We start from the raw sequence: 12,688 nt of genomic DNA, 5'->3' as shown, positions 1-12,688 counted from the left end.
GTGATCTGTTTGCCGGTCGCTGTTCATGAGCTGAGAACTCCTATTACCTTAACGGCTCATTTATTCATGATTAGATTTTTCTTTATTTGGATAAAAGAGCTGATAAAGTAAATGAACTTTTAAGTTTAAATGAAAGATAAAACACCTGTCCATTATACTCTTTTAGAGCTGATTTCCACCTCTTTCAGGAAGTTTGAAACTAAATGTTTAGTTAAACTAACCTCCCCAAAATACCCAGTTTAACTTTTAATAGTTTTCCCTTTCCTCTGATTAAAAGTTAAACACGTTCTTAATATCAGACTTAATTTGATGATTAGGACGAGGAGGAGGAGGAACAGACTGACACTTTAAGCTTCTCTGTTGATTTGATCTATTTTACATTTTAGTATCTTTCCACATTCTTGTTCTCTGATTTCTTGTTGAGAAACTGTCTGGCAGGAGGAAGAGCTGTGTGATGTTGTGTTCTGCAGATTATTAATGCCTGTGTCTTATAAAAAAGTCAGGATCACTCTCCAGTTTGTTATGCAAAGAACAGAAAATGATAAATTAACTCATTCCTACCCAATATAAAAGACAGCGATGTGGGAAGAAACCATCAAAAATACCCACGGGCCTCTGATTCACTTAGCTGCAGTTTTCCATTAACCCCGGCTTTCCACTGGAGCCGTCAGCAGCGCGAGTCGGCCGCGTCTCAGGAGCAGCATGTTGCGGCCTTTACGCGCCGGTTCTATTTTCTACGCGCGACGCCTCTGAAACGGGTCAAGTTCGACATTTTTGGGGAAGGAAAGACAGGAAATCGGACGCGGAAATGGAGAGAAGCTCCCGAGATTTTCCGAATAAAGAACGTACTGCCTTCCAGTTGCTTTACTTCAAAAAAGGTTACTAACTGTGCGGCCCCGTGAGAAGTTATCACCTAGCTAGGGGTCTCCTTTGTTTTTCAGGTCCGTATTGGCGATTATAAAACAGACAGAACATAAAACACAAACCATGTTGTAGTTTTCTCCTGCTTGTTGTTGTGTTTACTGACGAGTGACTTCGTGCTCGGTCGGTGACAGCTGCTCCCCTGCTGCTTCGTGTCTCGTGGGAAGGGCCAAGCAGCAGCTTACGCGAGCAAGACGTGCTGCTGACGGCTCCCGTGGAAACCCGGGGTAACACTGACAGATCCCAGCAACAGAAGTCGATAAAAAGCAAAACCGTGTGTGTGTGTGTGTGTGTGTGTGTGTGTGTGTGTGTGTGTGTGTGTGTGTGTGTGTGTGTGAGTGAGAGAGCCTCTCTTCATGTCTGCAGGTAGAACCATTCAGCTCTTCTGTTTATTTTTCAGGTGGCTGTGGCAGGGGCACACCCAGGGCAGGACCCATGAGGAGTCATAGAAGATGCTCACAGCCTGGGCGCTTCTGCTCTTCTTAGCCATGTGGGTGAGAAGCACCTGTGGTGGACCACTTTCCTTCAGAATAGGTAAAGTGGAAAACCAAATAATCCTTCATTTACTGTCAGTAACAAATGTCCGGCTGCATAGTTACATGGGTGCACGAAATATATAAGGTTTTTGTTTTCTTTTAAAATAAGACATAAGTTGAAATATGAGCGTGTGTGTGTGTGTGTGTGTGTGTGTGTGTGTGTGTGTGTGTGTGTGTGTGTGTGTGTGTGTGTGTGTGTGTGTGTGAACAGTAATGAAAAGATGAAGAAAACGTTTGGAAAGGAACATTTTTCTACAGCTCACAGATGTTACTTCCTCTTTTGCATCCTGTTTTCCAGGAAAAAATATTTTATTAATATTCTGAATGTGAACAACACCAGGCTGGTGTCAACATGTTTCTTTCTGAACGACACACTTTTATATCACTCAAGGGTTTTATTTTTTCTCTCATTGCTCCACTGCAGCAGAACTTCTGTTTGCAGAATGAGTAGCAGACAGATTGGCGTATAATGCTTCCAAACTTCTGTGTGTATCCTGGAAACAACACAAATATCTGGAAAAAAAATACACAATTTTATTCTGAGTTTAGTAGGATACATGAGCAGCAGCTTCGGTTCTTAGTTTATTCTCATGATTCTACAGCAGCCTGCAGCAAACTGTGCAAAAGCAGAGCTGTTGTTCTTTCTGTCCTGTTGCATCACTGATGGATAATTAGGTGTCTGGCCTGTGTGTGTTTTCGTTCTCCTCTAATGTCATCCCTGCACATCACCCGGCTTGTTGCCAGTGTTCTTTCATTACGAGGTATAAATATGCACACACAGCCATGCACACGAACAAATAAACACACACACACCCAAACCACCACAAACTCTGTGCCTTGTGTGCTTCTAGAGGTGGTATTTAACTGGGTTTTCCCATTAGCCTTGCCTGGCTGACATAATGTCACAGCCTGGCCTTCTCTGACTGTGTCAGCACCAAAAACAACCTCTCATCTTGTCCACAATCCCACCAGGACATCAAACATCCAACAGGAAGCTTGATGTGGGTGAACTGAGAACCTGCTGTTTGTCTCTGCTGCATTGGTGGTAAAATCTGGGCTTAAATGGTTTCAATAAATGTTCATGTCCTACACCTTCTGAATACTAATGCATTTAGTATTTAAATAACATAACTATTTAATTATTTATGTAATGAAACTTTAAAATTACACCAACATTTCAAGGTTACGACCAGATAATACCAATTTTTTTTACTGGGTTGAGTTTAATGATGTCTGACTTCATCCTGAAAACAACTTTCTGATTTTGTTTATTTGGACAAAACCAATCTCCTCTCAGCCATAATCACACCTCCAAATTCCCATTTTTAGCCCCACAAAAGGCTCATAAACACATTGATCCTGTCTCTGTTCAGATTGTTCTCATGAAATTACCGTAGTTTCACGACCATAAGGCGCACCTTAGAGTCTTAAATTTTCTCCAAAATATACTCTGCGCCCTATGGTGCGGTGCACCTATTGTGTTGTTGTGAGACGCGAACGTAGTAGATGATAAGGGGCGTGGCGTGAACGTGCGGACGTGAGCGAAGACAGACGTGAGCGAAGACAGACCTGTGGATTTGCATCTTCGTCATCAACATCCTCGCTGTTTGCCTCAGACTCCGGCTGTGAGTCTCCGTCCACTTCCTCTGCTTCCAGTTCAAAAAACAGCCGTACTATCTGAACTGCCTGGTGGACATTTATCCTTCTCATCATCCATCAAGCCTAATAAAAGCTTACTGAACTGCAGAGACAATGTATCTGTCCGGATCGCTCCAAAATATGAAGTTTACCATCAATATCTGTCTAATTGTTTGTTGTTACTCCGTTCGCGCTACTCCTTTCCCCACAAAGCGGCTCCTTTTTGCGCACATCTCGTTACTCATGCAGCCTTCCTCTCTCTCTCAGCTACATAATGATACTTTTTATCGATTGAATATGTGAGACTTCCACCAACAGCAAAAGGATCTCATGTTTTTGTGGGTTTTTTATGTTCACAAGCACATTCCCTCTCACGGATTACTAAACTGCTGTTTTGACAAGTTGTCAGATTGTCTAAAAATAGGTCGTTTTTTTAGTTTAGTATAATGGGCTCGACACACGGGAGGCGACATCGCCTCTCCTCCATTCATTTTCAATGAGACATGCGCGCTGCCGCGTATCGCCTCCCGTGTGTCAGGTAATAAAAGCTACAGCAACAAATTTCGCTGATCGCGGTCGTTTGTCGCCTCCCGTGTGTCGAGCCCACAACTACGCTTTTACATTGCTTATTAACAAAATGTAAAAACTGGGGTGTAGTTTATAATCTCCTTTTTAAAGCTGAATTGAAACTGAAACTCTGGGAGGCGAAGTCTTGCTTCTACAGCGTCCCAAATAAGACATGTTCAAAAGATGCGGATACGCGTCCATGGACCCCAGAGGGTTAATAAAACACAATTCAAATCACACTATTTTCTTAGGCCTCCCGTGTGTCGAGCCCATTAGGAGAGCACGAGCCGTCAGCTCACGCAATGAGGAAGTGCACGTGCGCTCTAATCCAAGACTGAACCAGGACTAGACCAGTAAAGTGAAACATGCCTTTGGGTGTTTATAATTTTCACAATGTCTGGTTTGCACTGAAATGTTCCGAGTCCCGAGCCCGCACAGATGTTTTACCGGTACGTTTTCCCGTGCCCCCGCCCCCGCCCTAAAACCCGATGCGCCTTTTGTATGTGTTAAATACCAAAAAGACAGCCGTAACTGAAGCTGCGCCCTATAACACGGTGCGCTCTATGGTCGTGAAAATACGGTAGAACTATTGTCAGCTGGCTCTCATTAAAAAGCAGGAAAAACTGTAATAGGAGGTGATTATTTTTCTGCATTAGAATTCCACAATGAAAAGACACATGTTAAAAGTGCAATATGAATTCCAATATATCTTCTTTTTTTTTCTTTTCAGTTTTGATATTTTGAAGTTTAAGAGAGCCACTCAAATCAAAGTTCAGTTTTCTTTCATTTAATAAAAAGGGTAAAAATCAGTCATGAACTCACGTCAGTTCCTTTTATCCTGCATAGAGAATATTTTTTCCACACTAGTTTTCACCACAGGCTGAAGCCCAAAGGAAATCAGCCCATAGTGCCCACTGGATGTGGACTCACTATGCTGAGAACTTTCCTCTGGAATCTTTTCACTTTTAATTTTGCCTGAGATGAAAGAGAGGCGGCTTTAGATCTATTTTTAGAGTTTGTGTGCTTGAGGATTATTTTAGTAAAAATGTGTTTTATTTTACGCACAGAATGTCCATCACCTCCATTTCACCCCATCCATTATGTATCTCCTGAGCTAATTTTAAATGCATTTTGTGTTCCTTGCACATGATTAACTGCATAAATGAAGCACAGCAGCATTTTTTATTATACACATGTCTCTATATGAAACTATTTGATAATTACAAACATCATAAATGGATAAATCTCAAGTCCTCTAACACAATTATTACATTTTGCTTTTTAATAAAACCTTTCATGTCAAAAACCTAAAGGCTAGTTTTTATGTACCACATTTTGGCCAAAGAATTTTACATTTTGTCTTGACTGCAGGAGAGCTCAAGTACCATTTAAAACAATATTTCTGTTTTTTGTAATTTATTACATCATTCACACAGTTGAAATAGTGTTTTTTTTTAAATAAGATCGAGCTCAGCGTTTTCACTAATCAATAAAAACATGTATAATAAGTTCAATTCTAAATTATTATTGGCTTATGTCATTGTTGTGATAGGCCGCTGTTACTGGGTGCAGCTCTGGTTTGATCTGTAAATGAGACGAATATGATCAAAAGACATCCTTTCTATTGGGGAAATCAGTAATATGTTTCAGGAAACGATGAGTAAAACAGCTTGAATATAAGCACGGAATGAAATTTGAAAACAAGAAACCTTTTTGCTCCAAGCAGAGTTTTGTTTATTGTGTTTGCAATATAAACCAGACTTAAATGTGCGCTGTGACATTTCAATTATTGTTCCATAGAGATTATATATTATATCTGAGCAAAGCTGTAGGCTGTGAAAAATAAGAAATTACATTTGTTTTGGATAGCATATGTACACACACACACACACACACACACACACACACACACACACACACACACACACACACACACACACACCTGCATGCATGCATGCATACACATGCACACGCACACACTTACACACACACACATGAATATTTAAGTGCATCCATACATGCACATTCTTCAATGATACAAAAAGAACAAACAAAATAAAGCTTTGCATTGTTCAGTTTTCACCAACAATCTGTCAGTAAGTGAAAGTTAGTCAATTCTTACCAATAACGAAAACAGCTAAGTAATCTGCAAAGATCTGAATATTAGATTTGAGTGTGTTTATTAAAGCTAACAATTATCAGATTGATGTAAAAATCTTCAGTTATAGTTAAATATTTATTATCATAAATAAAAGAAAAATGTTCAGGCTGCATACTATAAATGGTGCATCACACACTGCATTCACACTAGTTTTGTGCTTGTTAACCTCATTCTCATTTATTTTTTATGTTTCCATAAAAAATCCTGCAGATGATTCCGGACTACGGAAGGAGCAGAAACCTGAGTGCCTCTGTAGAGAGAAGTCAGACAAATCAACCTGTTCTTCTTTGCTCTGTTTTCCACACTCAGCAGGCGGACACCATATAGGATTCTCTGTGGGCTCAATTCAATTGGTTTCACTTTCTCTGCAGCAGCAGCAGCTGAGCCTGCACCGTCTTCGTCTTCTCTCCCAGGACAGGCATCTCTGGAGCTGTTAGACTGGGAATCACTTGGTTCTGGGATGGGTGTTGGGAATGTAAAACATGCTGATCATAAGGAGAGGCACTGGTCTTCTCTCTGTGTGGTAAATGTGGTACCCACACACCACAAGCTCTGGCTTCAAGTTAAAGCCTGTAAAAGCTTCTAAACATGGGTTTTTGGGTGATTTATTGTTTAAAAGAAGCATCAACTGTCATGCCCCTGCTCCAGCCAAGCCCCATTTCCCAAACAACCACTACCAGCTCGCCATCAACCTCATCCAAACCACCTGTCTCATATTAACTCCTCATCAGCTCCAGCTGCAACGCTCTCTATAAAACACCTGGACCAACACCAAGCCATCGCCAGATTATTGAATGCCTAAAGCAAGTAAATTCTCCAGCATTTCTTTATTGCCTGAACCACGTATCCTGACCCTTTTTTGTCTCACAGACCTTCCACCTTGCCTCACCCCTGTTTGGATCCTGTTGCTTTGATTACAAGCCTGCCTGGTATACAGACCTTGGATCTGCTTCTCGACCTCGCCACCTGTCTGCTCTCTGTCTGTGACTCTGCCTCTCAGTCTACCTGGTTTACCGAACTCTGACCCGTCTCTGGATTTTGCCTCTTGCCTTTCCCCTTCGATTTATTACGGATCTCTCTGGCTATGACCCGCGCCTCCTTACCACCCTGACTCACTCTCAGCCCCATCAGTCTCTGGTAACACTACATCTCTGTGAGTAAAAGACTTAAAGCGCTTACTGTGTCTTGTTGTCCTCACGGGTCTCCAAGTCAGATCATAACAGAATAATCTGGCCAACATGGACCCATCACTGACACAGGATTGGCGGCTCGGATTGGAATGTTCCATTGCTGGCTTGGAAACCAGGAGTCAAAACTTCTAGATTTACTCTGTTCCATCGGCCCATCACGTTCCGCAACGGAGGCATGCAGTACTTCTGCATCCCCTGTTCAGTTCCAGGTCTTGCCTGCCCACGAACCCCGACTGGTTCCACCAGAAGTGTTCAAGGGGGAGCCCAAACTTTGTCAACCTTTTCTCACCCAATGTGAAAAACATTTTGTACTGCAGCCCTCGTCATTCCCAACTGAACGGTCACGAGCGGCTTACATAATCTCATTATTATCTGATCAAGCCAAGATATGGGGAACTGCTGAATGGACTAAGGACTCGCCCATCCGCTACAACTACTGAGCTTTTGTTGCCGAACTCATAAGGATATTCAACCCCGTTTTACCAAGTAGAGATAAATGATAAATGACCCGCACTTGTATAGCGCCTCTCAGAGTAAGGACTCCAAAACGCTGTACACTACAGTGTATCATTCATCCATTCACACACACATTCACACATTGATGGTGATGAGCTACAATATAGCCACAGCTGGCCTGGGGCGCTGTTACGCCCCCTCTCTGCAGGTCTAGGATGATGAGGGGACTAACACAAGAAAATAGGTGTAGGTGTGTAAAGGACGAGGAGGTTAGAGTAAAAACAAAAAGCTTTATTAACAAAAGGTGTCCGCTGTCTGAACGGCAAAGAAGGCTTAACAGTAATAATAAACCAAAACGTAAGCAGTCTCACTGCTTATGAAAAAGTCTTTCTGCCAAAACGCAAAGTATCCCCGGCTCAAAGTCCTATGGGGATAAATGAAAACTTCCACGAAGGTTTAACCCTTAACAAGGCGTGTGAAAATACGCTCAGAAGGTACCCAGGCTAATCCTGGATCGTGGATCTCTATCAACAACCTTAACCCAACCTTAAACCCAGCAGGAACGGTGTAAACAGCCTTAAACCCGACTGGTAACGGTAGCAAAGTGTTTGTGAGCTGAGGAGAATCTCTGGCTACTCCAGGATCTCCTCGATGTCTGCTGCATTCCTCCTTTTAAAGAGCTGGGAGCTGCTTGATCACTGATGAAGATCAGCTGCTGTCTCTGCTGGCGTGCCTCTCTCCGAGGTCCTGAAAGGGCGCTGGAGCGCTGGAGAGTGTGAGCTGGCCGCTCCTGGCGCTGTCCCTGGTGCTGGATCCCGTGCAGCAGGGACAAAAGGCTCAGGCTAGGATGAGAGGACGGACCGAGGGGACGAGGGTCGTCACAGGCGCATTGACGGAGGCGAGGCTGCTGAGCACAGGCGCCACCGGTCCCTCTGACCACCACCAGCAGGCAAGGTGGGTTAAGTGTCTTGCCCAAAAACAAAAGAGCAGAATTCTCTGTCCGGAGCTGGGATTGAACCTGCAACCTTCCGACTACTGGACAACTCGTTGAGCTACTGTTGCACCCAAAGGAGCGAGGCCACCCAAAGATTATTGGCTCTGGAGCAAGGTACCCGGAGGGTCAATGACTACATTATTGAATTTCATGCAGTGAGGCTGCACTTATGGATATACTTTATAAGGGTCTCTCGGACAAGATCAAGGATGAGCTGGCAACTCGGTAGTTTCCACAGAGTCTGAAGGATCTTGAGAATCTCACCAGCCGTATCGATCATTGACTGATGGAAAGACAGAGAGATGGTTCTGGGCAACCCACTCCACCTACCAGTTCCCATTCTGTGCCGTCCAGCCCCACAACCCCACCTGGTTAACTAACTGTGAGTAACCACACTACTTCACTATCCTCTCAAGTGGAACCCATGCAAATAGGAAAGACAAAACTCTCAGAGCAGGAGAGAACTAGATGGAGGTCGCTGAATTTATGTTTTTACTGTGGAGGTGTGGATCATAGCATTCGAGCATGTCCGTTAAAAGACCAGACCCGGTAGGAGGGAGGAGGTCCCTCCTGGGTTGTGTAACCCCCAAACCTCCTGAATGATTTATTACCACCACCATGTTCGTAATCAACCAACAGGAACACAGATGCCCCGTGTTTATTGACTCAGGAGCTGATGTTAATTTTATGGACATTACATTTGCAAGATCGATTGACCTGACCCTGCGCCCTGTCGCTCGAACACCAAGCAACCCACGAGACCGACCCTGTCACCTTAAGGCTAGGGGGAACCATGTGGAGACCTTAATTTTCCTGGCCATACCCTCCCCTGATATTACCATCATTCTCGGAATTACATGACTTTGTGCCCACAATCCACAGCTGGACTGGATTAAAGGGGAAATCGTGGGGTGGTCCGACCAGTGCCTATCTCAATGTCTGGCTGACACCTCTCCTGATCGCCCATGTTCACCTGAACCATCAGAGACCTAGCCTGGCCTCTCCACAGTACCTTCTGAATACCATAACCTCAAGGAAGCGTTTAGCAAACACCAGGCTAGCAGATTGCCTCCACATCACCCCTACGACTGTGCTATTGACCTGTTGTCTTAGGACTTCGCCCCCTAGAGGGAATTTATTCTCTCTCTCTTACAGAATAAACAGCCATGAAGAAATACACTCACGAGTCCTTACAAGCAGGAATCATTCGTCCCTCCTCGTCTCTAGCTGGTGCTGGATTTTTCTTTGTTGGCAAGAAGGACGGCTCTTTACGATCCTGCATTGATTACAGAGAATTAAACAACATCACGGAAAGGAATCACTACCCTCTTCCTCTTATCAACTCTGCCTTGGACTCTATTCATGGTTTCCAGGTCTTAACCAAGCTCAACCTACGCAATGTCTACCATCTGGTGCGTATTCGAGAAGGGGACAAGTGGAAGACCACTTTTATCACCCCTAACGGACATCATGAGTACCTGGTCATGTCCTTTGGACTCAATAACGCCCCCGCTGTTTTCCAGGCCCTCGTCAACGAGGTTTTATGTGACATGGTGGGCAAATACGTGTTTGTGTACTTGGATGATGTGTTGGTGTTCTCTCCTGATCTTGACAGCCACAGAGAGCATGTCAGGGCAGTCATCCTCCGTTTGCTACAAAATAACCTCTTCATTAGGGCTGAGAAATGTGATTTCCACAAAGACTCCATGTCCTTCCTCGGCTTCATCCTTGCCCCCAATCGGATCTCGATGGACTCCGCCAAGGTAGCCGCTGTCGTTGAATGGCCCACTCCTAAAGACAGAAAGCAGCTCCAACGCTTCCTGGGGTTCGCGAACTTTTACCAGCGGTTTATCAAGGGGTACAGCAAGACTGCGGCACCCCTCCATGCCCTTACCTCGGTCAGCATCAAGTATGTATAGGATGATCATGCCAACCAAAAGTTTCTCAAGCTTAAACAACTATTTACCACAACTCCAGTCCTCCACTCCCCGGATCCTTCTCGCCAGTTCATCGTGGAGGTGGATGCCTCAGCTGTGGGTATAGGAGCTGTTTTGAGTCAAAGCAGCTGTGATGAAAAGGTTCACCCATGTGCTTTCTGTTCAAAACTCCTGGGAGTTTGTCATGCCCCTTGCTCCAGCCAAGCCCCATTTCCCCAGCAACCACTACCAGCTCGCCATCAACCTCATCCAAACCACCTGTCTCACATTAACTCCTCATCAGCTCCACCTGCAACACTCTCTGTAAAACACCTGGAACAACACCAAGCCAGCGCCAGATTATTGAACGCCAAAAGCAAGTAAATTCTCCAGCATTTGTTTATTGCCTGAACCACGTATCCTGACCTTGTTTTGTCTCACAGACCTTCCACCTTGCTTCGACCCTGTTTGGATGCTGTTGCTTTGATTTCAAGCCTGCCTTGTATTTGGGCCTTGGGTCTGCTTCTCGACCTCGCCTCCTGTCTGCTCCCTGTCTGTGACTCTGCCGCTCAGTCTACCTGGTTGACCGAACTCCGACCCGTCTCTGGATTTTGCCTCTCGCCTTTCTCCTTGGATATTTTATGGATCTCTCTGGCTCTGACCCGCGCCTCCTCACCACCCTGCCTCAGCCTCAGCCCCATCAATCTCTGGTAACACTACATCTCTGTAAATAAAAGACTTAAAGCGCTTACTGTGTCTGGTTGTCCTCACGGGTCTCCAAGTCCGATCATAACATCAACACTCATTACTGTAACTTGTAAAAGCTATTTATGGTGCAATATTAGTCTGGTGGCACTGGTTTTTCATCTTGTTATGTGAATGACCAGGTTCTGGTGCTTAAAATGTCCCCTGGGTGTTTCCAGTAGAACCATCCTGCAGGTAAAAGCTGCTGAGCTGTTTGTTTAAGTGGTTCCATCCAGACTTTAACAGCATAGGATCAGTGAAAGCAAAGTCCACCAGTGGAGTCTAACAATGTAATTAGCTCTAGTGAAGTAACATCCAAATGTCAGTGGTACCTTCCTGTCAGATCCCTCATTCTGCTCTCTGAGTGACTTATTAAGGCCAGCTGCTGGACTCTCCACTGCTGACTCATTGTCCCCTTTGCCTCCAGTCTCTTTCATTCTGCCCTCATTCACTCTAAATTCAGCTGGCATCTATGAACTCGTTTAGCTCCCTCTTAAGACCAGAGAAGATCACTTTGTGAGGGAAGGAATGGAAAACAAGTCAGAGGAAATGTCCTGGGTTACTTTCAAAATGTATTTAAGTTACAAACTATTAAAGTCTTCCACTGAACGGAGGCCAAAGCCAAGAGTGATGCCCATCTGAAGACCCACATGAGATGACCCCCCTAATTAATGTTAATCACTCTGTCGTGTGGTGAGTGAGTCATTAGTCTGATGACACGCTGACATGTGTTCTCTCAGACCTCACAGGGCTCAGTGTTGTGTCTTTTCAGGTAACCACCTGTTTAAACTGTCAGCTGACTAATTTGTTCTGTTTCACCCAGATACCAAGAAAGATAATGAGGATGAGGACACAGATAAAGGAGCCTAAATTATAGAATAATATTTGTGCCTGGAGGCAAAAACAAAGCAAGTCAGTCACCTCATTTGAAACGGTTAGGTTTTTTTTTTTTGGAGAGTTCCATAATTAGAGCAAAATGGAGTCCAAAAACTTGCAGAGACAAATCCTTCCCCTTCAGGGTTTAAATAAAAATGCGGTGAGTTTATGATTAATCTCTAAGGTTTTAATTACCAGGGCAGGTGCTGGGATCAATCGTTTAGTTAATGACAGGAACAGCAGGTACCAACGACGTTATGTAATTATGCACACTTCTTTGCTCCTGAGCAGACTGCACACATTACACAGTAAACCCGATAAAAGCTCTCTGTTCAGAGGTATGTGCACCGTGTGTGTGTGTGTGTGTGTGTGTGTGTGTGTGTGTGTGTGTGTGTGTGTGTGTGTGTGTGTGTGTGTGTGTGTGTGTGTGTGTGTGTGTGTTTTCTGGGTTTCAGTCACACACACCCTCACTTACTCATGAAACCTCCTCCATCATTGTAACCTCAGTGGCATTCATGAAGATACGTTCTAATATATGTGCTCATTTTCCTGCTTTCTGCATGTGAACATAAAACAATGGTGCTTAAATTATTAACAGACGTATTACCAGCTGCAGGCTGATGTTTGTGGATGTGTAATGGAGCTGGTCTCTTGCTGAGATGGTGTCCATGGGTGTAGTTTACATAGCA

The 12,688-nt window shown here is 44.2% G+C and overlaps 1 protein-coding gene across 4 annotated transcripts in view; it reads left to right on the top strand.

Annotated features, from left to right (window-relative positions):
* grik4 (glutamate receptor, ionotropic, kainate 4) overlaps positions 1–12,688 on the top strand; it is a 352,270-nt gene that overhangs the window by 134,169 nt on the left and 205,413 nt on the right. For all 4 annotated transcript variants that reach the window (XR_011516047.1, XR_011516045.1, XR_011516046.1 and 1 more), the window contains exon 3: positions 1,322–1,455. Coding sequence is in view for 1 of the 4 variants with exons in the window: in XM_054742697.2 (XP_054598672.1) it covers positions 1,374–1,455 (82 nt within the window). In the remaining 3 variants the exon portion in view is untranslated. The remainder of the gene's footprint in view (positions 1–1,321; positions 1,456–12,688) is intronic.

This window comes from Nothobranchius furzeri, chromosome 13 (assembly GCF_043380555.1).
Source record: "Nothobranchius furzeri strain GRZ-AD chromosome 13, NfurGRZ-RIMD1, whole genome shotgun sequence".
Classification (NCBI taxonomy): Eukaryota; Metazoa; Chordata; class Actinopteri; order Cyprinodontiformes; family Nothobranchiidae; genus Nothobranchius; species Nothobranchius furzeri.
Note: the sequence above shows the minus strand (reverse complement) of the source record. Positions and strands in the feature narration are given on the sequence as shown.